At 39.4% G+C, this 25,864-nt stretch overlaps 1 protein-coding gene across 13 annotated transcripts in view; it reads right to left on the reverse strand.

Annotated features, from left to right (window-relative positions):
* The window catches only part of CADPS2 (calcium dependent secretion activator 2), a 545,419-nt gene that overhangs the window by 329,962 nt on the left and 189,593 nt on the right, over positions 1-25,864 (reverse strand). For all 13 annotated transcript variants that reach the window (XM_047095962.1, XM_047095960.1, XM_047095958.1 and 10 more), the window contains exon 3: positions 18,212-18,544. In XM_047095962.1, coding sequence (XP_046951918.1) covers positions 18,212-18,544 — 333 coding nt within the window. The remainder of the gene's footprint in view (positions 1-18,211; positions 18,545-25,864) is intronic.

The following is a 25,864-nucleotide window of genomic DNA, read 5'->3' on the forward strand; positions in this document are numbered from 1 at the left end:
GAATAAGGTTTGATGTACAGAAAATCCTAAAGACTCAACCAAAAACCTATTAGATCTAATCAATGACTTTAGTAGTAATAGGATACAAAATTAACATAGAACAACCAGTAGTGTTTCTATACAGTAACAATGAATTTTCTCAAAAAGAAATTTTAAAATGCCATTTACAATAGCATCAAAAACAAAATACTTAAGCATAAATTTTACTAAGGAGGTCAAAGATCTCTACTCTGAAAACTACAAGACATCGGTAAATAAAATTGAGGAGATCAAAGAAAACACATATAAATGGAAAGGTTTCCCATGTTCATAGCCTGGAAGACCCTATAAAGATTCCAATGGCATTTCTTTTTTATAGAAGTAGAAAAAATATGCCTAAAATTTACATGGAACCACAAAAAATCCTGAAAAGCCAAAGAAATCCTGAGAAAGAACAAAAGCAGGAGGCATCACACTTCCTAATTTCAACCTATACTATAAAGTTACAGTCGTCAAAAACAGTACGGCATGGACATGAGAACATACAAAGATGAATAGAACAGGTCCAGAGCCCAGAAATAAACCCAACAATGTATAATCAACTAATATTTGACAAAGGAGCCAAGAATGCTCAATGGAGAAAAGACAATCTCTTTAATAAATCATGCTGGGATAATTAGATATTCATATGTAAGAGAATGAAACTGGACCCATATCTTCCACCCCTCACAATATTTAACTCAAATGCATTAAAGGCTTAAATGTAAAACCTGAAACCGTGAAAATCCTAGAACAAAGGAATAAAGCTCCTTGACTGGGGACTTGGTAATGATTTATTTGCTTTTATATACAATACTGAAAGCAAATGCAACAAAATCAAATATAAACAAGTATTAACTATAGGACGCTAAAAAGTGCTCAGCAAAAGAAACCAACAGTGAAAAGAAAACCCATGGAATGAAAAAATATTTTCAAACCATACATCTTAAAAGAAGTTAGTATCCAAAACACATAAAGAATTCATACAAATCAAAACAAAAACAAAACACCACAATTTAAAAAATGAGCAAAGGACCTGAATAGATATTTCTCCAAAGAAGATATATGAAAGACCAACAGGTACATGAAAATATGCCTAACTTGATAAGTCACTAGGGAAATGCAAATGAAAACCACAAAAATGTCACCTTATGCCTGTTAGAATAGCCATCATCAAAATGACAAGAGATAACAAATGCTGGCGTGGATGTGGAGAAGAGGGAACCTGTGTGCACTGTTGGTGGGACTATAATTTGGTGCTGTCACTATGGAAAACAGTATGGAGGATTCTCACAAAATTAAAAATACAACAACCATATGGTCCAGCAATTCCACTTCTGGGAATACATCCAAAGGAAATGAAAACACAAGCTTGAAAAGATATCTGCACCATGTTCGTAGCAGCATTATTTACAATAGCCAAGACATGGAAACAACCTAAATGCTCATCGATGGATGAATGGATCAAGAAGTTGTAGTGTATATATACAATGGAATATTATTCACCCATAAAGGAGAAGAAATCCTACCATTTGCAATAACATGTATCGAACCTGAAGGCATTATGCTAAGTAGAGTAAGTCATAGAAAAGTAAATACTGTAGGATTGCTTGTGTGCAATCTAAAAAAATTTTTTTTTCTAATTGAAAAAACAAAACTCAGAGATCAGAATTGTGGTCACCAAAGGCAGAGGGGGTTGGGAGGGAAGGAAACTGGAGGAAGGTGGTCAAAAAGCCCAAACTTCCAGTTATAACATAAATAAGCACTAAGGATATACTGTACAGCATGAGGAATATAGCTAGGACTGCTGCAGGATATATAGGAAAAGCTAAGAGTTATCATCACGAGGGAAAAAAAAGTTCTGTTTTCTTTTTATTGTATCTATAGGAGAAGACAGAACTTGGTTAAACCTGTGTGGTAATCATTTCACAATATACATGAACCAAACCATCATTCTGTACATTTTAAACTTATACAAAGATATAGGTCAATTATTTTTCAATAAAACTAAGAAAGATCATTTCCCAAACCATACTTTCATTTGAATGCTAAAGATGTAGGGGAAAGATGAATGAGTTAATTACATATAAGATTACCCTATGTGAACTGAACTGTATTAAATAATGGATCAAAATGTTCAAAAGCAAGAACATAAGAATTTAACCTCAAATCTAAAAACCATGAGACTTCAATAGCCTGAAGACAATGCATGCATATTCTCTAAAAAGGTAGGTGGCAAACTTTGAAATATCATAGAATCTTCAGTATTTCATTTATATTAACATTTTATCTTCCAGACAAAAGTAACATGCTAATACTTTCAAGCAACTACTAACTATATTCACTTCAATAGTTGAGTGTACATTCACATTAATAATTAAATAATGCTGAAATTGAGAGAGTTTAATATTAAGTAACAGACACTAATCAAGGATATTAGAAAACTTTGTCCCAGTACATTAGAACTCCAGCTTCATCAAGATTAATAAGAACTAAATTTATACAGCACTTACGACATATAAGAAACTCTTCTATGTTTTTATAAACATGATGGCATTTAAGCCTCAAAGCAACCCTATGGGATAGGTGATAACTTTATCCCATTTTAGTTATGAAAAATCTGAAGCACAGACTGCTTTAAGCAATTATCCAGGGTTAAGATCACATAGTTAATAAGGGGCAGGGCAGTTTGAGTGCAGGGTTCAACTTAACTACCTCACACTCAATTTCCATTCTTTCTGTCATTCGCTCTATCCAGGAGTACCCACAATAGGAAGCACATTAAATATTGTCAAATTAATGATACAAAGATTCAATATCCCATGTTCAATGAAGTAGAAGAGGCATATATAAATATAATGCAAAGTAGAATATGGTAGGCTTTTGGGTAATGATAAGGAATTGTAAATTTCTCATTTTTTGGGGGTCCTCTCCCAGTATTTAAGAAAAATGGGGACAGGAGCAGGGAAATCTTCATGCAAATGGACCTTCTCTTGCGTCTTGAAGAATATGGAATTTGAAGTGAAGAGAATATTAAGAGACAAAATTAAAATATAAGAAAATACAGGGAGCAATTCAATTTACATGGAACACAGGGTATGTAAAAATTTGTTACATAGGAAATAACATAAGCAAGGCACATGGGAGCCAGATTGAACACTGAGGTGGTGTTAGCTTCATTCTGTTGACAGAGAGGAGCCATTTTTTTTCTTTCCTATTCATAGTTGGGTTATGATGAGAATGGGATGGTGCTCCAATAATACTAATCCGGCAACAAAAATACATTAATGTTGGGAGGGGGAAGCAGTTAAATTACTGCCATGCTCCATATGCTGTGCTCATAAGTGAAGTCTGGAGCAAGGGCAATGACCATGGAAATAAGAGAGAGGACTCTTTAACAAATGGTGCTGGGAGAACTGGACAGCAACATGCAGAAGGATGAAACTAGACGACTTTCTTACACCATTCACAAAAACAAACTCAAAATGGATAAAGGACCTGAATGTGAGATAGGAAACCATCAAAACCCTAGAGGAGAAAGCAGGGAAAAACCTCTCTGACTTCAGCCACAGCAATTTCTTACTTGACACATCCCCAAAGCCAAGGGAATTAAAAGCAAAAATGAACTATTGGGACCTCATGAAGATAAAAAGCTTCTGCACTGCAAAGGAAACAATCAATAAAACTAAAAGGCAACCAACGGAATGGGAAAAGATATTTGCAAATGACATATCAAAGGGCTACTATCCAAAATCTATAAAGAGCTCACCAAACTCCACACCCGAAAAATAATCCAGTGAAGAAATGGGCAGCAAACATGAATAGACACTTCTCTAAAGAAGGCATCCAGATGGCCAACAGGCACATGAAAAGATGCTCAACTTCGCTCATCAGGGAAATACAAATCAAAACCACACTCAGATATCACCTCACGCCAGTCAGAGTGGCCAAAATGAACAAATCAGGAGACTATAGATGCTGGCGAGGATGTGGAGAAACAGGAACCCTCTTGCACTGTTGGTGGGAATGCAAACTGGTGCAGCCACTCTGGAAAACAGTGTGGAGGTTCCTCAAAAAATTAAAAATAGACCTACCCTATGACCCAGCAGTAGCACTGTTAGGAATTTACCCAAGGGATACAGGAGTACTGATGCATAGGGGCACTTGTACCCCAATATTTATGGCAGCACTCTCTACAATAGCCAAATTATGGAAAGAGCCTAAATGTCCATCCACTGACGAATGGATAAAGAAATTGTGCTTTATATACACAATGGAATACTACTTGGCAATGAGAAAGAATAAAATATGGCCTTTTGTAGCAATGTGGATGGAACTGGAGAGTGTTATGCTAAGTGAAATAAGTCATACAGAGAAGGACAGATTCCATGTGTTCACTTTTATGTGGATCCTGAGAAACTTAACAGAAGACCATGGGGGAGGGGAAGGGAAAAAAATATGGTTAGAGAGGGAGGGAGCCAAAACATAAGAGACTCCTAAAAACTGAGAACTGAGGGTTTATGGAGGGTGGGGTGTGTGGGTGATGGGTATTGAGGAGGGCACCTGTTGGGATGAGCACTGGGTGTTGTATGGAAACCAATTTGACAATAAATTTCATAATAAAAAACAAATAAGAGAGATGATACGGCATTATGGAGAAAGCAGCAGTGCAGGTAACTGGGCTGGGAAGACATAGAAGGACCGATGGTTATGAGTCAGAAGGCTGACACAAATAAAAGAAGAATCGTGTTTGGGATGCGAACAAATGGCATTTTGAACCTATTGTGTCTCAGGAGTCTCAGATTCATCAGTTTGCCCTGGGCTATAGTGAGACAGAATGGAGAGGGAGGAGCTGACCTACGTAAAAAGGGTAAAAAGGCACTAATACTCAAAATAAGCATAACACAGTGAGTGGTGGTGTTGTTTTTATCACTGCAGTATTTTTCAGTGGATCTAGCTCAATGCAACAAAAACAGTAGCATCTCATTTCTCAAAAATAGGGTAGTGAGCCTGTTTCTAATTTTCAAACACTATTGCTCTTAGTATCATACCATGTACAAAATGAGTTCACAAACCTCTGATGAGGATTCACAGACTGAGATGTAAGCCTTGTTAATCTGGAGACCTTCACATCAGAATCAAGAAAACACTCATAAACAGAAAAGAACATCATTTTCAACATTTAACAATAACAGAGGCCTTTCTAGAAGTTTGTAATAAATAGCCAGAATCAATCACTGCCACCCATTACACAAGCAAAATCTTACTAAGATAATGATCAGTTGGCCCTGCTCTAATGTGATTAGGGTAAATGGAAATTTTTTATAGTCTAAAGCAAAGAGGATTTAGGATATTATGACCTTGATAATCAGCTAAAAAGCATTAAATATCAGCAGGTATTCTTTTGTGAGTATGTATCAATCCCTTTCCCTCAGCCTTTCAAATTTTTTTTAAGTGCATTACAAAAGCCAAAAAGTTGCTCTAACCATCTACCAAAAGGAACAGGTGTTAAATTCTCTGGGCCACACGTTTCTATAAATCCAAAAATAATAAACAAGAAGAAAGTCTGGTGCTATGAGCTTGGCACACAGTAAGCTGCCAACAAACTTAATAAAACGATTCAATGTACTATATAGAAGGGATTTCTTGAATATATAAATGTTTTATGTTACTGCCTAATCCCCTAAAGAATTTACTGTTAATTCCATTTTCTTGCCTTCTTGGTTCCTCTCTTAATCCACTCCAAGACAGTCAAGAGTGCCTTCTACCATGACAAATACAAGGGTCACTTCATTTTCCTCTTACCTGACCTCTGAGAAGCTTGTGGCATAAACCCTCTCCTTCTCTGACGGGTATTCTCTTGGCTTCCCTGATACCACATGCTATGGTTTCCCTCCTACTTCCCTGGCTATTCGCCTTTTGTGCAGCCTCTGAATCCTGGTGTCCACAGGATTCTTTTCTGGGCCCTTTTACTTCTTGAGCTCCAGACTGTCCTAAAATGATCTCATAGTGGCCTCTGGCTTCAAATATTAACTTTATCTAAATGATTCCCAAATATGTATCTCCAACCAGACCACTCACTGGCATTTCAGGTTTGCACATCCATCTACCACCTGCCTTTTCCATGTGGACATTTAGTATTTTGTTTTCAGCATGTATAAAACAGAACTCCTCTGATTTCTCCCCCACACTTTTCCCTCCCCAAGATGTTGCTCCCTGAGAAGAGGGAACAGCATATATTGAAAGCCTAGAACAGTGCTGGACTAGAGTAGGTACTATGATGAAAGAAAACCTTAATCAAAGATGCCTCATCAGACCATGGTTAACATAAACATTGAATCAGGTAAACATTAACAAATGGGAAGATAGCCATAAAAGCATAGGATCTTTCCTACAAAAAGAAAGAGGAATAGGCAGTCTTAATCAAAGTTCTAGAAAATGGTATGTCTTAAGTTATAGACCCAAGCTGACTCCTAGCTTCTGCCTGCATTCCCAGACTTCTTTGTCCCTTTCCTTGCAAACAGGTGTTCCAGTGTTCTGACTCAAGGCCAAGTTCCCAAGTATGTGAGGAGCCCAGCAGGACTGTGAAGCACAATACAGGGGATGGATCTAAGAGAATGCGACAACAGACTCCTAGGTCAAAGCCAGTAGTCTAGGAACTTCATAAGCAACAGAGAGATAAAACAGGACCACAGCAGGGCAAGGGACAGAGCATGGAGATTACTTGAAGGATTAACACGTAGGTCCCTGACCCACTTTTGTTTTTTGAATTTTTTTTTAATCTTTATTTATTTTTGAGAGAGAGACAGCGTGTGAGCAGGGGAGGAGCAGACAGAGAGAGAGAGAGAGAGAGAGAGAGAGAGAGACAGAGTCCGAAGCAGGCTCCAGGCTGTCAGCACAGAGCCTGACGCGGGGTTCGAACTCACCAACTGTGAGATCATGACCCGAGCCGAAGTCGGACACTCAACAGACTGAGCCACCCAGGAGCCCCTACCCACTTCTGTTTTAATAATGCTGCGTCATGCCCACAGGTTGGGTGAGGCACGATATTGACCACTGGCAATCTATTTTTTAGGCCATGGAACAAAAGCTTTGCAGAATCCCAACTTGCTCCTGTCATTTCTTTTCTTCCAGCCTAGCTCTGTTACCAGCCCATAATAAATTCTAAGGTCTTCCAGCTAGCAGTTACAGACCCTTAATATCCAAGTCCTTTTTAGCCTCATGTCCTCTACTCCAGCAATACACACAACATACCTTCCTAACAAATTCCAAGGCTTTTCACTCTCCTTGTGCCTTTGTAAATGTTATTTTCCACCTACCTGTCGGTCAAATTTCTACCCATCTTCTAAAATTCAGGAATTTGTGCCTTCTTAGAACCTTCATTAAAGCTACAAAGGAAAATAGGTTTTCCACACTGCCCAAACACTCCTCTTCCTGAGCACAATGGTAGACTGTTCTCAGACAGTTCTCAAACTGTTTCTATGGTTTGAGCTCACCATGGCATTAAGTCCTCGATGGGCAGTCAGGCCAGGGGTCCCCAACCGTACTGGGCATCTTCATCAGCGTAATGTGGAAGGCTTTTTAAAACCAGACAGCGGGCCCCATTTCTGTGGTTTGTTTCACTTAGTCTGAGGTGGGGCCAAAGCATTGAGTGGTTTTTAAAGCTCCTTAGATCATTCTAATGTGCAGCCAGGATGGAGAACTAGAGAAAGCTGTGCCAATTAACCCATGTCAAATTAAAATACAGTCACACACATGCCCACGTTGTGCAGTATACATAGCCTCAGGATCACACTTTTTAACTATACCATTACGTTTTCTTTATAGATCTGTCCCCTGACCATATGCAGATAACTTGAAAAAATCAAATTCTGTCATTTTTGCATTCTCCCTGACATTTGTAGATACCTCATTTTAATTTCCATAGAATATTTTCATGAACAATCATGAAAAAGATACAATTGCTTATTATACTTGAAACAGCATATGCATATGATCCTTTTTTATGAAGAGTTGAGAACAGGTCTTGAAATATATTAGCAAAAATACACCTCCACCCTGGCTCAGCTATTACTACTACAAAGATGCCTGATCTCTGAAGATTTGTACTTATTTAAAAAAATGGAAAAGTTAATATCTTAATTTGCATAGGCTAGATCTGGGTAAAGAAAACCCTAAAATAAATGCAAGGAATATCTGAAGGTAGCCTATATTTGTTATCTAGTAAGATTTGGGAAAAAGCAAAGTAAAACATTTTTGGGAGAAATCTTATTTAGGCATATTCTTATATAGTTCTCTTACAGAGATGGGCCAAAGGTAAAAAAACAAAATAATGCACAGTTGAATGAAGCAAAACTTGTTGATAAAACCTAAAATTTGGTTTAATATATTAGAAATGTATTCACAATTAAAATTTTTAATTTAGAGAGAAAACTGATTTAATGTTAATCAGATATTCAAATTCATTGAAATGAAATCAGAGTCCTAATTTATATGACACCTTCATTTTAAAAAGTGAACATGTACATAAATATTATGGCCATTCCAATTATAATTACAGAATTTGAAAAATCAGAGACTATAAAATCAACTCATTTTTTAAGTCTTAAGCTTCTTGAGGCATCCTAGAACATAACTGCCATTTAATGACATTTATTTCAACATTTTCCTCAAGCATTTTGAGGATTTGAAAGATACACCCTGCAAATGGTCATTTCTACAGCTTTATTTTCTAATTTTGAAAATGATTTTTGTTATCAAATGTAACTGCCTCTGTAGGGTGTGCTTTTATTTTTGCCAAAGCAGACAAATTATATTAAACAAGAAGTATTATCAAATCACACAGCACTAGTGGAGAAGAAAAGAGGGTAGTGGTGCAAGGCAGATACCAATTTCCTCGGAGTATTCACACTCCTCGCTCTTCCATTTGCCGTTGACATTCTGAATGCAGGTCTTCCAAGGCAAGACTCTCACAATGAGAGGAGCAAAGAACCTCGCAACTGCCTAGATTTGCCCATTTCCTTAAAACTCTTAAACTCAAGTGCTTCAACTCCAAAGCTAAAATCCCACAGAAAAGGTATCATAGACCTGAATGCTACTTTCTAACCATTTGTGAATCATTCCCACTTGTCCCTTAAAATTTACAACAGTTCTGTAGTATCACTTAGAGTTCTTGCAGTCTTCAGAATATAAGAGATCTGGGGCAGAGGAATATTTAGAGAGGAAGATTTCACTCAACTTTGCTTTGACCCTTGGATAATATGGATGAATCACTTTCTTCAGTTAATGTAATGGGATTATGCAAGATTAATGAAGGTTGCCTTAGGCAGAAAAGATAGGATTTGGATAGCTGTAAAACTCCCTTACTAATTCTCTTAAAATACAAATAAAGAAGTAAAAGAACTAGCGTTGATTTAGTACTATGACCCCACCACACCGACTCTGGTCATCTAGGGTTGGATTGTTCTCCACAGTGTGCAACACCCCTACCTACATCGGCTAATGTCCTCTCAAACCACAGCCCCTCTCTTCCTTATACTCCAGCAGCAACAAAGACTTGCAGTTCCCCTTAATGCCATGCCTTTTTGGATACTCTACACTTACTCATCCCTCCTTGCATAATTCTTTTTTAGCAATTTATTCTGGTATCTTCATGACACTCCTCCAATACTGTATTTTTTTCGATCTCAAGAACACAGAGCCAGGAACTCACCACATCACTGCGGCATTTACAACAGGGCTTTGTCTTTTTTTTTTTTTTTTTTTTATCCAGCTATAACTAGGTCTGGTCTCTGTGTTCCTATCATTCAATACAGTGCTTGGCACATACTTTTTCACTACATATATTTCTAACATTGAATAGGGAAAGGGCTAACATTAGGCAGGGAAAGATCAGGGAACTTCAGGGAGGCAGAATGCGGCTGCAAGTGGGAGGCTGAAGAAGCAGTAGTGGCAGCAGAGTTTGGGGAAGAGAGGAGAAGATAAACGTGTTCTGGACCCGCCTGGGCTAGTGCCACACATCAAGTCTCACAAACTTTCTGTAAAGGTCCCAATAAAAAGGGACAAAAATTCTTGGTGGCTATGCGGTCAGAACCCCTCTCACTCTTGAGAGCTTTATACTTGCCCTCGCTAAACTCTATCACTTTGCTCACTCTCTAGTGTCCGTGAGATTCATTCTTCGACTCCACGAGACAAGAGCCAGCACCTCTCCTCCCCCGCATCACCCCCCCAAACATGATAATGCAGACTATCGATTTGAACGTAATATGTTATCCTGTCATATTTCAAAATAAACTTTAATAAGCCTACTTCTGTTCAAAGGAAGCTGATTACTAGTACCATTTCAATAACCACATTTTCGTTAAAAATACATGAAATGGGGTGTCTGGCTTCAGCTCAGGTCACACGATCTCACAGCGACTGGGGAGTTCAAGCCTCACGTTGGGCTCTGTGCTGACAGATCACAGCCTGGATGGAGCTTCCCTGCTCATACTGTCTCTCAAAAATAAACAAAAGATTTTTTAATAAAAAAAATAGGTGACAAAATTCTTACTTGAGATTATAAAATATATACTTGTAATAACTGTTTTCTCTAAAAGTATAACTATATTTACCTGAAATTCACTATATTTCCTTAAAACTATTCTGAAATTAAACTTTCCACCAGCAGATTGTCTTTCAGACCTGTTACTTTACTGCACCTCTAATACTCTGATTCAAATAAATCATGGCTAACAAATTCAGATTCTCATACTGTTATGTTGCTCATTTTAGAATGAGCTCTTTTTAATATTTGGTTCTGTAAATGTGCAATACACATGACTCTCAAACCAAAGAATCCAAAGTGTGACATTTTTTAACATTTATTCATTTTTGAGGGAGAGCAAGTGGGGGAGGGGCAGAGAGAGAGGGTGACACAGAATCCGAAGCAGGCTCCAGGCTCTGAGCTGTCGGCACGGAGCCCAACGCAGGGCTCAAACTCACGAACCACGAGATCATGACCTGAGCTGACGTTGGATGCTTAACTGAACCATCCAGGAGCCCCTGACAGATAGCTTTCATAGCACAAGAGCTAATCTATGAAATACATGGATCGTTCTTATTCTTTTGTATTTTTTGTTAACATGTAATAATTTTTCTTTCAATTATCCTTAGCTTTATCATTTAAATACAGTGTCTTTCAGGTAGGCTCCCGCTGGCATCAGGCTGCAGTTCTGGCACCGTTCCCTTCACATTCCTGTTCTTTCTCAAGTCCCAGGGACAGACTGGCTGTCACTATCATGCGCATCTTAACAGAACAGATCTCTATCCTGAGCTTCTGACCCTGAAGCAAGCACACATCTTTGAGATTTCCTAGGGAACCACTACCAGCAAAAACAAGGGACCAGCTAAGGGTAAACAAATACAGAACAGTTACAGTTAGTAAGTTTTAAAGCCTTTTCTGAGATGCCAGAAAAAGTGGAATACATTTCACTGACCTCTACCTGGAGCCAGGTTCCCAGAGCTCAGCTGGCTTCAGGTCCTCTCTCCGCTCCCCCGAGCCCTGCTCCACTATTCCCCTTCTCAGACTATCCCTTTCCTTAGTAAAGGATGGACTGTCATCTGTGTTTTCTATCACCTTTTCTTTTTAAACCTCTGTTGAAAGACAATGGAAGAACATAGAAGATCCATATGCCCTAGAGAAAGAAAAAAAAAAATCTCACCTGTTTTCTTAACCCTCTATTTTCATAACTGTGTTGATTTCATAAAATGATTGTTACTCCAAACTAAAGCTCTTCCTTTATGTATGAGTATTATTTGTAATTTGTTTTCAAGTCAATCAAAAAATAATCCAAAAGTATTTCAAACCCCAGAGCCAAAAAAAGGAATTGTAGTTTCACCTCGGACATGTGTAGAGAATGGAAGTCATCACTCCCATTCTTAAAATTAAGAGCTGGAGGGGCGCCTGGGTGGCGCAGTCGGTTGAGCGTCCGACTTCAGCCAGGTCACGATCTCGCGGTCCGTGAGTTCGAGCCCCGCGTCAGGCTCTGGGCTGATGGCTCAGAGCCTGGAGCCTGTTTCCGATTCTGTGTCTCCCTCTCTCTCTGCCACTCCCCCGTTCATGCTCTCTCTCTGTCCCAAAAATAAATAAACGTTGAAAAAAAAAAAAGTTTAAAAAATAAAATTAAGAGCTGGATAAACTGAAAATCAAAGACTTTTTTTGGACTTCTCAGAGAACTATGGTTGCAGGGCACTATCCCAAAACCTAGAGACACAATCAAAACCAGAGAGGCACAACACAGAAAGCAGAAGTCTATGGAGGCCATAAAGCGTATGACTACTTACTTGGCTAGTAATCTGGACACATCACTAAAAGCTGAGTGAAGAGAGTGAGAAAATCCTGGGGCTGCAGTCAGAGGGGACTCCCACAATCTACTGGCCTTTAGTTCCAGTAACCCCACCAAGTTCTCATGGTAGGGATCTAAGAAAGATCCCCATGTGGACCTGGCAGGAAGAGGGGAAGAAAAGCCACTGTTAAACCTCCCAGATTCTTCTACCTAACAAAGAGGGATGGACTTTGCCAAAAGGAAACAGGAAAAAATTATCCCAACTGGAGACAAAGAAGGATACCCTCTGCAGCCTTCTGATGTCTTCTACAGGGTGGGGAGGGGGGGGAACACCTGAGGGAACAGGAGACACGGCTTCAAGGAAACAGACTGGGGATGCTTCAGGCAAGAAAAGGAATAGGCACATGTTGGGGAGGGAAGTGATACTCTTAGACAAGGGACAGAAGCATTTGTGAAGGCTACAGCCCTGAGACCTAGGCCCACCAAAAGTCCAAGATTCAGTCAGACTAGAACAGTCCCTACTCCCCAACATCACTCCAGTGTCACAGCAGAGTACCACAGCTAACAGAGATGCAAGACAGACTCTTTCTGAACAGAAATACTTAGGGAAGCCTAAAGTCAAATCTTGTACCTATGGTTACAATGAACATTAAACACAGCCTAACTTCCAGTCAGATTACTGTAAACCCCCACACTAAAGGAAAATATATCTCAGTTCTTATTATCTGATACAACAGGTCTGGCTTTCAACAAAAAAATACAAAGCATGCCAAAAAAGAAAAAGAAACAGTCTGGAAAGACAAAGGAAGCATTCCAACTGGATTCAGGGGTGACAGAGATGTTACACTTTAAGAAAGTTTAACTATTGTTAATATGTTAAGGGCTCTAATGGAGAAAGTTAGAAACATTCAGGAATAGATGGGTAATGTAAACAAGGAGATGAGAACCCTCAAGTAAGACTCAAGAGGAAATGCTAGCAATCAAGAACATTAGCAGAAATGAACAGTGCCTTTGATGGGCTCATCAGTAGACCTGATGATTTTGAGAGAATCCCTGAACTTGATGAAAAGTCAACATAAATTTCCAAATCTCAAATGCAAAGAGAAAAAAAACTCAAAAATTTTAAACACCCAACCAAACAAAATGAATATCCAAAAACTGTGGAGAACAATATCAAAGAGGAGTGACAAACAGAACTAGAGTTCCAGAAGAAGGGGAGAATGGGACAGAAGGAAAATCTGAAGTAATCATGGCCGAGAATTTTCCAAATTTAATGACAAACACCAACCCACAGATCCAGAAAGCTCAGAGAATGCCAAGCAAGAGAAATATCATAAAGCCTATACTTAGGCATATCATATTCAAACTGTAGGAAACTAAGAAAAAAACACTCAAGTCAGGAGAGCTTCAGACTTCTCATCAGAAAGCATGCAAACAAGAAACTTGTGAAGTGAAACCTTTAGAATGTTGAAATAGAAAAAAGAACTAGCTGATAATCCTATATCCAATGAAATTATCCTTTAAACATGAAGAAAAAAAAAAAAGACGTTCTCACACACAAAAACTGAAGGAACTCATCACTAATAGTCCTCCCTTACAAGAAACGTGAGAAGAAAGATAAGGAAAAAGACACCAGTCAGAAACTTGCACCTGCGTGAAGAAAGAGGGCCAGGAGAAGGAATGAATGAAGGTAAAAATGGATAATTTTTTTAACTTTTTCTGATTTTCTTATTCTCAATACCCAAACGTTAGCTATTTAAAGCAATAATAGTAACAATGTGCTGGGTGATAATAACATCAAGGAAATGAAGGACAGAAAGGTCAGCAAAATAAATGACAGACATCCTAAGGGATAGTAAGCAGGAATTGGGAATTCTTTATCATGGGACAACTGTACTACACTTGAGGCCCTTATAATGTTATTTGAATGTAGACCTCTGACTGTTTTGAAATGTAGGTTGTAAACTCTAGAGCAACCACTAACCAAGCCCTAAACAAGTTTTAAAAAAATAGTACATCAAAAGAAAATCCCATAAAACAGAATCCCATGAAGCATTCAATTCAAATGAGAGAAGGCAAAATGGGTGGGGAAGGGGACAAAGGACAAATTCAAGGAAGTGACACTTACAAATTGAGACTAGAATTTCAACAAACCAGATCATATTTTTTGCATCTATAATAGTTCCTTATTTTTTTTTTTAACGTTTATTCATTTTTGAGAGAGAGAGAGAGAGACGGAGCATAAATGGGGGAAGGTCAGAGAGAGGGAGACACAGAATCTGAAACAGGCTCCAGGCTCTGAGCTGTCAGCACAGAGCCCGATGCAGGGCTCGAACTCATGGACCGCGAGATCATGACCTGAGCCGAAGTCAGACGCCCAACCAACTGAGCCACCCAGGCGCCCCTATAATAGTTCCTTATTATTGAAATTTTAGTTAGCTAACATACAGTTCAATATTGATTTCAGGAGTAGAATCCAGTGATTCTTCACTTACATGTAACACCCAGTGCTCGTCACAAGTGCCCTACTTAGTATCCATCACCCATCTAGCCCATCCTTCACCCACCTCCCTCCATCAACCCTCAGTTTGTTCTCTATCCTTAAAGAGTCTCTTGTGGTTTCCCTCTCTTCTCTTTCCCCCTCCCATACATTCATCTGTTTTAAGTTCAACCTAAGTGAAATCATATGGTATTTGTCTTTCTCTGACCTATTTCGCTTAGCATAATACATTCTAGCTCCACCCACGTCACTGAAAATTGCCAAGATTTTATTAATTTTTGAGAGGGAGAGGGAGAGGGAGGCATGTAAGGAGAGGGAGGGAGAGGGGAGGAGAGGGGAAGAGAGAAAGAGAGCACATAAGTGAGCGCACACAAGCTGGGGAGGGGCAGAGAGAGGGAGACACCGAATCTGAAGCAGGCTCCAGGCTCTGAGCTGTCAGTGCAGAGCCAAAGGCAGGGCTAGAACTCACGAACTGAGTTCATGACCTAAACTGAAGTTGGACACTCAAATAACTGAGCCAGCCAGGTGCCCCAAGATTTCATTCTTTTTGATGGCTGAATAATATTTCATTGCATGTGCTCATGCGTGCGTATGTCTACATCTTCTTTATCCATTCATCAGTCAATGGACATTTGGGCTCTCTCCATAGTTTAGCTCAGCTATTGCGGATAATGCTACTATAAACATTGAGGTGCATGTACCCCTTCGAATCTGTATTTTTGTGTCCTTTGGGTAAATACCTATCAGTGCTGGATCGTAGGGTAGATCTGTTTTTAACTTTTTAAGAAACCTCATATGTTCTCCAGAGTGGCTGTACCACCTTGCATTCCCACAAACAATGCAAAATGGTCCTCCCCCCCCTTTCTCCACATTCTTGCCAACACCTGATGTTTCCTCTGCTGTTAATTTTATAGCCATTCTGACAGGGGTGAGAAATTAAACTCCATCATGGGTTTGATTTCTATTTCCCTGATGAGTGATGATGAGCATCTTTTCATCTGTCTTTAGGCAATCTGGATGTCTTCTTTGTAAAAGTGTCTGTTCATGTCTTCTGTCCATTTCTTAACTGGGTTGTTTTTTGGGTCCTCAGTTTAACAAGTTCTTTATAGATTTTGGACACTAACCCTCTATCAGATGTGTCGTTTGCAAGTATCTTCACCCATTCTGTAGACTGCCTTTTAGTGGTGTATTGTTTCCTTCGCTGTACAGAAGCTTTTTATCTTGATGAAGTCCCAATAATTCATGTTTGCCTTTGTTTCCCTCGCCTTCGGTGACAGGTCTAGTAAGAAGTTGCTGCAGCTGAGATCAAAGAGGATGCTGCCTATGTTCTCCTTTAGGATTTTATGGTTTCCTGTCTCATATTTAGGTCTTTCATCCATTTTGAATTTATTTTTGTGCATAATGTAAGAAAGTGGTCCAGTTTCACTCTTCTGAATGTCGTTGTCCCCTTGGAATTGTACTAACAACAGGATACCTAGGAATAAACTAACCAAAGAGGTCAAAGACCTGTACCCTGAAAACTAAAACACCTATGAAAGAAACTGAAGAGGATACAAAGAAATGGAAGGGCATTCCATGCTCATGAACTATCTATACTACCCAAAGCAACCTACACATTTAATGCAATTCCTATCCAAATACCAACAGCATTTTTCACAGAGCTAGAACAAGCCTAAAATTTGTACGAGACCACAGAAGACCACGAATGACCAAAGCAATCCTGAAAAAGAAAAAAAGTGGATTTCATGCTATATTACAAAATTGTAGTCATCAAGACAGTATGGTACTGGCACAAAAATAGACCTATAGATCAAAGGAACAGAATGGAAAACAAACGATATCACTTGAAACATGAACAGTCTAAACACATCCATTGAAAGACAATGTCTGACTGGATTAAAAGAGAAAAAGCCAAGAGGCAATTTTATGCTGTCTACAAAAAAACCCCACTTTAAGCATAAGGAATCAGATTGGTTAGCAGTAAACAGAGAAAGACACCAGGCTAACTCTAATCAAAAGAAAGCTGGAGTAGTCATATTAGTTTAAGACAAAGCAGACTTCAAAATAAGAAAATTATCAAAAATAGAGGGATTTTTATATAAAGGAATTACTTACATAAAAAGATACAACACTGTTATCATTTAAAAAAATAAACTGATAGGTTCACAGAAATTTTATGACCCTCTAACACCAGTATAAATTCCAATGCATTTGTAATAATTCATTTTAGAGGTCTATCTGCTCTATTAGACTTCAACATATGGAGATATGGAGAATACTTTGTTTTGCTCAGCTTGGTTTCTCCCATACCTAACTCAATAAATATCTACCAAATATGTGATTATGGATTTCATTAAGTCACGCTCATCAATTTAACTGTACAAGTGGGCTACTGTTTCATTAAAAATACAAAGATCTTTTAAAACAGATTTTGGTTTTACTGTCATCCTCCACTATTATCAAATAACCATCCGGTTTGATAACAGTGAAAAACAATTATGAATGCATAAATTGTTCATAGTTAAGATGCTACATTGCTTTACTATTAACTGTCAATTTATTCATTTGAATTGATCCACAAGTTCGTAATGCAAATGATACACACAGAACACAGAAACTGAGATTTGTGAAAAGATGAAAAACGTGAATATATGATTATAGCAGTACAACTCTTCATGAATGCATGAATTTCAAAATGCTGAATTTTGTCAACGTGAATTGTATTTTAAAGCATAGTTAAATAATTTATACCACTAAAACAAGCAAACAAAATGCACATATGAAATGACTACATTATTAGACAAATCACAGGGTCCAAAGATGAAAGGTGCGGTATATATTTTATTCCATTTTTCCTATGTATGGTTACAAATAACATCTGAAGAGAAAAAATACTTTTAATTTGGTCATCTCTTAATTACATAGTTCAGCAATATCTTCATTTCTATCTGGATGGGTTAAAGAAAAAAGTTTGAAATTTCAATTACTTCCATAAAACTCAAAAGACCAGCATATCTTTATGAAAAAATTATTTTGCACTCAGGAATACCTGTTTATTTTAAATCGCCCAACTTCTTCAGATAACAGATTATTTTCACTTTTGTACTTGGGGCATGCCCTATATATACCCAATAGGTGAAAATCTGATGTCCTCAAATAGGATGCATGGGAACAACTACTCACGGGATAAAAGGTTCTCCATCAAATGCATCTTTCAAAGTTTCTTTCAAATACCACTACTCAATTTACTAAAATTCATTTCCACTCAACTCTTCAGCCAACTGATTATAAAACATACATTTTCACAGGTTTTTAAACATTTGATGTGCCTTCTGAGACGGGGCAATAGGAAATATGGACCACTTACCTGACATGCATTATAAAGGAGTTGGTGTTCTAGTTTTTTAATACCCAGAATCTGCTGGAACATCTCATAGAGTTGTTCCTTGCTCAGAATCAGTTCAGACACAGCACTTAGGGCCATTCTGTTGGACTGTTTGCATAAGTCCTCTTCACCTCTGTAAATGGCATCATATTTGGCTATCCATGAACTGAGCACTGTCTCTTTGCTCAAGCCATCAATTTCTGGCAGACTCCGCACACGTTTTTCTATGTTTTTCTTAAACACCTCTCTGAAGTCATTAGCAGAACATCCTCCACTCTGAACCATTCTTGCCACTCGGTCACTCTTCAGAAAAACCTAGAAGACACAAAGAAAACAAACCAAAAAACCATTTACAACTGGGCAAAAACACTTGCTTTTAGCCATCTATTCAGAATGAGGACAAATATTCTACAATGATTAAAAATGTTTTCTAGCACATGGTAACTAATAACATAATGGAGGACCTAAATCTTCTAAAATGATGAAACATTTACAAGAGGCAGTAATGAATGGTGAGAAATCTATAACATGAGCCAACCCAAACTACATGCACCTCTACCAGAAGGTCCTAGGCATCTCTGCAACTGAATTTTTTCAGAGTTAAGTAGGTAACTGGAGACATCAACTCAGCGTTTTTATCTGTACTTAAGGGTTTAGGCTAGGTTTTTAGCGGGGAGAGGAGTTCCAATTATTTGAGTCAGGATCTTAAGTCCAATAGTGTGGTAAGTCTAGTATCCAAATCAATACTTAGCATGTATAACTGTTAAACAAAACTGCCCCACAGCTGGGGGTTAGGGTATAACCTTCCACAACCCTGACTTGACTAGTCCACCAACTTCTCCCACATGTCTCATAGCTGGTAAAAATGCATGACAGAAAAGCAAATTCTCTAAGAAGCATCTAGCAGTCTGCTAATACCAGGTTAAGAAATAAAATACAAAGACAATGAGGGGGAGGGGGAGGGGGAGAGTGGGAGAGATACAGAGGGAGAGAGAGAAAAGAAGAGGAATGTTCATGAAACAGGAAGAAATGGATAATAAGGTCTTACTGTGCAACAACTCACACTTGGCCTTAAGCATCTCCTTTCTTCTAAGTTACAGACCCCAAAATGAGCAAATCATCAGTCAAGATTCAAATACCGATTTTCTTGTCAATAGTCCTAAGAATCCACTATGAATCAGATAAGACTGATTTTATTCCTTCTTTTCCTATAATGACAAATTCTTCCCAAAGAGCATGTAGGATTATACAGTGCAGTCCCAAGAGTTTCATCTGTGAAGCTTATGAAACAAAAATCCCTGTTAACTTTTACCCAAAGAACTGGCACCCCAAGTTATGAGCCCACTACTTAGACTAGATAGGCTCTTGTCTGTCTGCATGTCAGTAAGCAGGACACACATTCCATATAAACTGACCTCAGTAGTTCCATTGACTGTCACCTAACTCCAAACCTTTCTCCAACATTTTATTTTTCTCCTTTTAAAGTCATTCACACAAAATATGTATTCCTATCTTTGCTCACTGGCCAGAAGATTCCTGATTCTTCAAACATTTTGGTCGACTAATGTACTGAAATAGGGGTTGTAAACTCTGTATTAGGTAAACATTTAAGACCTACACACAACACTTCCTCTTTACCAGCTTTGGCTCAGTTATTACATAAAATACTCTTATTTTCTAGGTTTCTAAGCTGCAACTAATTCTTAAGTGACAGATGTAACAATAATGCCTTTATTTTACGCAGATCAATGAAAATGAAGACATTTAATGATGTACCTTGTCCAAGAATACCATTAACAACTTCGATACACATGGGAGTGCCTTCATCTCCTTTCTAATCATCTAACTGCACAACTCTCACTAGGCACTAGAATTCAAGATAAATTACATTTATGTATTTTTTCTAACTCCTGTGATACAGGTATATTGTTAAATGGGGACATAGATAAGCTCAGTGGTCAAAGTAGTCAATTTATTGCTTTTCTGTGCTACCCTTCCAGTACCCTGCCTGTGTCAGCTAGCACCACCTTACAGGGTGTTGGAGGGACACTGGAGGAAGAGGGCTCTTCCTTCTGGTTCTCTTCTCATACCTGGAGGCATGTGGTACCAACCCCTGGACAGCTTCTCCCCAGGCCTGAGTGTGACTTCCCAGTGCACCACCCCCACTGGCAGATTTCCAGTGAGTTCTGCAGTGCAGCACCTCAGAAGGCAGACCCCCTCCCACCCGAGTCCCACTAGTGTGGTGCTTCAGTGAAATGTCTCTGCCATGCAGTAGGACATGCCCCATCATCTCCAACGAGGACCGGATCCCAGCCTTTGAGAGGCAGGGAGTGGAACCCTTCCCAGATTTGTTCCTTCCCCAGGTGCTGTGCCCCCATATTTTTCAGCTTTCCTTACCCATGGTAACCAATCTCTCATTGATTTAATTGTCCCTGCTCAATTGTGCGCTTTCTGTCTCCAGACTGCACCCTGATCTAGAAATACTGAAATGCTGTAAGTAACATTATTTCTATGGGAGATTATTTGGAGTTGAGACAAACAACTTTTAAAAATTTGGTAGCTGTGTGTATAGCTGGAAACAGCAAGATATTTTTAATGTGCAAAATAAATACCTTAGGACTGGCTTCAGAAGAGCTTTTAATTACTTGGTATTTGATACTTTAAGTTGGCAGGCATTTTATGTTTTCTCAACTTCTCCTGCCTAACACAGTGCTAAATTCTACCAAGGAACACGACAATGTTTTTGAAGCAAGGATAATAAGGAGTCTCTGGAGTCTTAACTACCCTATAAAACCATAGGTGAAGCCATACTAACTCAGTCAAAATACGTGTTATTTATACATATTTACTAGATAACCACCTGTGAGGCATTTTGCTAAGTACTGAGGGGACACAAGAGTGAATGGGCCAGAGACCCTGCCCTCAAAGCTCATACAACCAGAGAGAGACAGGATAAATAATCAAATAAAAGCAAGAACTGCAGCCTATGCAAGGGGGCAGGAGGTAGGGGGGAGAAAAGGAAAGGAACTCCATTGTCTGGGGACAAGGTTGAGGACAAAGAAGGCACAAAACAAAGACAGGAACCTGTAATTTGACCTGTGGGTTAAAGGAGAAAAGGGAGAATAAAATACATTTCAGGAAAACAAAAGAAATGAAAGCATAAAGGCGTAAGACACCATGGTCTTCTGAGGGTAACGTCAGAATTTTCATACTGCAGAAGCATTAAATAAATGTAAGGGTAAGGGGAGCCAAAGTTGTGCCAAGCAGACCAACAGAGACCAGATGGCAAAATGCGCTGTGCGCCAAGCAAGGGATCTGGGCTCTGAGGACAGAGAGCCAATGATGGCCGGGCGACCCAGGTATTGAAATGTTGACAAGCAGGAGTTACGCTAACAACTGGTAGCAGCATCAAAGACATGACGATGGAACAGAACAGAGATCAGGTAATCAGTTACCATACAAGTACAGTAGACCAGGTGAAAACAGGAAGGGCTTGATCTAGGGCAAAGGTCATTAACTAGAGAACTAGGGAGAGGCAAGAAGGAGTTAAAAGACACAATTAACATGTGTTACGAATTACAGAATTTGGAAAGGCAGGAAAAGTTCTAGAGGGTGCCTGGATTCCATTAACCAAAAATAAAGAGTGAAAGAATACATATGGAACAACGTGTGTGTGTGTGTGTGTGTGTGTGTGTGTGTGTAGTGTTTGTATATGGCAGTGGTGTTAGGAGGGGTCATGGATTATTTTAGTTTTGGCAGAAGTCAGCTTTGAAGACAAAGTAAACTAAAAACAAAAAGTGAAGAAAAAACTCTTAAATACCTACATTTAAACAGTTGGGAAAAGAACTGGATCCAAGAAAGGGGGTAGCGTCAGAGAAGGAAAAGGCAAGATATGATCTATTTGCTATCCAGAGGGGAGATCATCTCAAGAGAAAAAGAATTAAATGCCACAAGAGAAGTCAACTAAATTTAGACTACATTTTTTAATTAAAAAGAGTCTTTATCACCAGAGGTCACCTTTGACAGAGAAGAGTTCATGGTGTGGAAGAGAGAGGGAGCCAATGTGTAGGAGAGAAAGGGGGGACAAGTTGTAAAACTTAAGACAGCAAATATAAACTCTCCTTTTAGGAAGCATGAATAAAAAGGGAAACGAGAAAAGAGGGAGAAGCTGGACTGGGAAATTGCAGTTAGGCAATGAGGGAGACAAACAAGTCAATAAAGAGGCAGTTTAAGGTATGGATGACAGAAAATAATGATGGTCTGTCACTTCTGAGATCTGGTGACAGAAGACCATGGCATACTGTCCCTCTCTCCCAACATTTGCGCTGGGGAAGCAAGCTGCTAGGAGGCAAAGAAAGGAGGCCCTCAGTGAACTAGGTCACCAAGAACCACACAAGTGTTCTGGACAGCAAATTCTTTAGTCCCAATTGAGCCATGAGATAATGGCTGTCTCAGCCGACAGCTGGATTGCAACTTCACGAGAGACCCCAGACAGAAACATCAGCTAAGCTACACCCTGATTCCTTACACTGGGGTATTGTGAAATGATATGTACACATTTATCACTTTAAGCTGCTAAATTTTAAGATGATTTGTTAGACAGCAAATATACCCACATGGGTTACTATATTAACTTCATTTGGGTCTCCGTTATATCACTTTCTGAGAAGAAGTGCCCCCTCGGCCCCCTTTTAATTTGTCATTCTCACCCTCATATCTTGCTCTAGTTTTCTTCTTAGTACATAGACACTTGGTTTTGTTTGCTGGTGAATCCAGGGCCTGATACAGAGCCTGTCCTATAATAGGAGCTCAATAAAGATTTGTTGAAAAAAGTACTATCTACGGACATTGAACACTCTAAAGCTAAAGAAGAGGATTACATAGGTATCCAGCTCACAGATTTCCTGAGATATGGATGTCTGTGTGAGAGGAGCCATGAAATGGATAAACACTAAAAAGCTGAAAGATTTGTGGTATAGTGGAAAGGAATGCATTCCAGAAGGCAAGAGAGATTTTGCATGAGGAAGGAAAAGCCGTGATCTGAAAGCAGGGGGAAGGGACAGCCCTCCCCTGATCCCAGGCATATGGAAAGGAAGACCTACCATGATACCATGGCTGCTTTTCCCTTCTGTGTCCTCCTTTGGGATCCCATGCTGACCAGTATCAGTTAGGTCTGGGGTAGTCCACTTTGCACATGCTCCCAATTCTGACACCATCACAAAACGGGATCCACCAAACTCTTTAAATATCACTCAAGCTTCGGACATAGCTAATACCAACCAAAAGCTCTCCTTACACATGAAGTCTAGGGTGCCAGTGGGACAAGTCTCAAACAGAATGCATAACTTTCCCTATTGTTTGCTCTATCTGCTTCAGTGAACATCAGATACCTACTTCCTGCCTTGAGACCTGGAAACCATTCTCAAAACCTCCATCTCTTCCATGTTTATTTCCCTACAACTTGTCACTAAACCCTGCTGATCCCACCCCCTAAATTCCTCTCAAATCCTTCTTTTCTTCTTCCTGTGCCCACAAAAGTTGTTTATGCACCTCACTCTGTCTCAACTAGCTAAAAGCAAGTTCTTTTTGTTTTTTTTGAAAGCACACAAGTGAGCACAAGTGGGGGAGGAGCAGAAGGAGGAGAATCCCAAGCAGACCCCACATTCAGTCTAGAGTCCAACACAAGGCTCGATCTCACAACCGTGAAATCATGGCCTGACCTGAAATCAAGAGTCAGACGCTTCCCTGAGCCACCCAGGCACCCCAGAGTGCCTGGAACTGGCTTTCCTACCTCCGTTTTCCTGAAAGCCACCCAAATGATTCTCATTTTCCCGACTTATTCCCTTCACTGGCATCAAACTAGTATTTTTTTTTCTCTGTTATTTCAATCCTCCTCCAGCTTACAAATTCTTCACTGGCTCCAAACTACCACTCTGGCTTCATTACAAGGCATATTCTCTGTCTCTCTCTAGCTCGCTCGCTCAGTCTCCATGCTCCAGTCCCGCTGGTCTCTCCAAAACTTCACACTGTCCATCTGACCATCATCTAATTATCTCTTAGTAATGCTTCAGATCCCCACTCCATTAACCCTTTTTTTAATATGAAATTTATTGTCAAATTGGTTTCCATACAACACCCAGTTCTCATCCCAACAGATGCCCTCCTCAATGCCCATCACCCACCCTTCCCACCCTCCCATTCCCCATCAACCCTCAGTTTATTCTCAGATTTTAAGAGTCTCTTATGGTTTGGCTCCCTCCCTTTTTTCCCCCTTCCCCTCCCCCATGGTCTTCTGTTCAGTTTCTCAGCATCCACATAAGAGTGAAAACATATGGTATCTGTCCTTCTCTGTATGACTTATTTCACTTAGCATCACACTCTCCAGTTCCATCCATGTTGCTGCAAATGGCAAGATTTCATTCTTTCTCATTGCCACGTAGTATTCCATTGTGTGTATAAACCACAATTTCTTTATCCATTCATCAGTTGATGGACAGTTAGGCTCTTTCCATAATTTGGCTATTGTTGAAAGTGCTGCTATAAACATTGGGGTACAAGTGCCCCAATGCATCAGCACTCCTCGATCCCTTGGGTAAATTCCTAGCAGTGCTACTGCTGGGTCATAGGGTAGGTCTATTTTTAATTTTTTGAGGAACCTCCACACTGCTTTCCAGAGCGGCTGCACCAGTTTGGATTCCCACCAACAGTGCAAGAGGGTTCCTGTTTCTCCACATCCTCTCCAGCATCTATAGTCTCCTGATTTGTTCATTTTAGCCACTCTCACTGGCGTGAGGTGGTATATGAGTGTGGTTTTGAGTTGTATTTCCCTGATGAGGAGCGACGTTGAGCATCTTTTCACGTGCCTGTTGGCCATCTGGATGCCTTCTTTAGAGAAGTGTCTATTCATGTTTGCTGCCCATTCCTTCACTTGATTATTTGTTTTTTGGGTGTGGAGTTTGGTGAGCTCTTTATAGATTTTGGATACTAGCCCTTTGATATGTCATTTGCAAATATCTTTTCCCATTCCATTGGTTGCCTTTTAGTTTTGTTGATTGTTTCCTTTGCAGTGCAGAAGCTTTTTATCTTTGTGATGTCCCAATAGTTCACTTTTGCTTTTAATTCCCTTGGCTTTGGAGATGTGTCAAGTAAGAAGTTGCTGTGGCTGAGGTCAGAGAGGTTTTTTCCTTTCTCCTCTAGGGTCTTGATGGGTTTCCTGTCCATCAAAGACCCCGAATAGCCAAAGTAATATTGAAGACGACGACCAAAGTGGGAGGCACCACAATCCCAGACTTTAGCCTCTACTACAAAGATGTAATCATCAAGACAACAGGATATTGGCACAATTAACCCTTCTTTACTGATTCCTTCCCCAATCGCCTTGAATCAGCCCGATCTGGCGGTGTTTGCATGTAATCCTAGCACCTTTTTCCTTTACGGTACTTAGCGCTTTGTCACTGTGATAATTCAGTGAAGGTTATATTGTCATCTTATTCTTTAACTCAGTAAATAGTAAGTTCCAAAGCCAAAGATGGTGTCGTTCAGTGCTGTATCTGTAGCACCTACCACCAGGCCAAGTACAGAGCATGCACTTAGAAAATATCCATGAAATGAATAAATGAGGATGGTTTGGATGAT

This window comes from Lynx rufus, unplaced genomic scaffold, assembly GCF_022079265.1.
Source record: "Lynx rufus isolate CCGP_SWC_20201006 ecotype Redwood Valley unplaced genomic scaffold, mLynRuf1.p SCAF_4, whole genome shotgun sequence".
NCBI classification, from domain to species: Eukaryota; Metazoa; Chordata; class Mammalia; order Carnivora; family Felidae; genus Lynx; species Lynx rufus.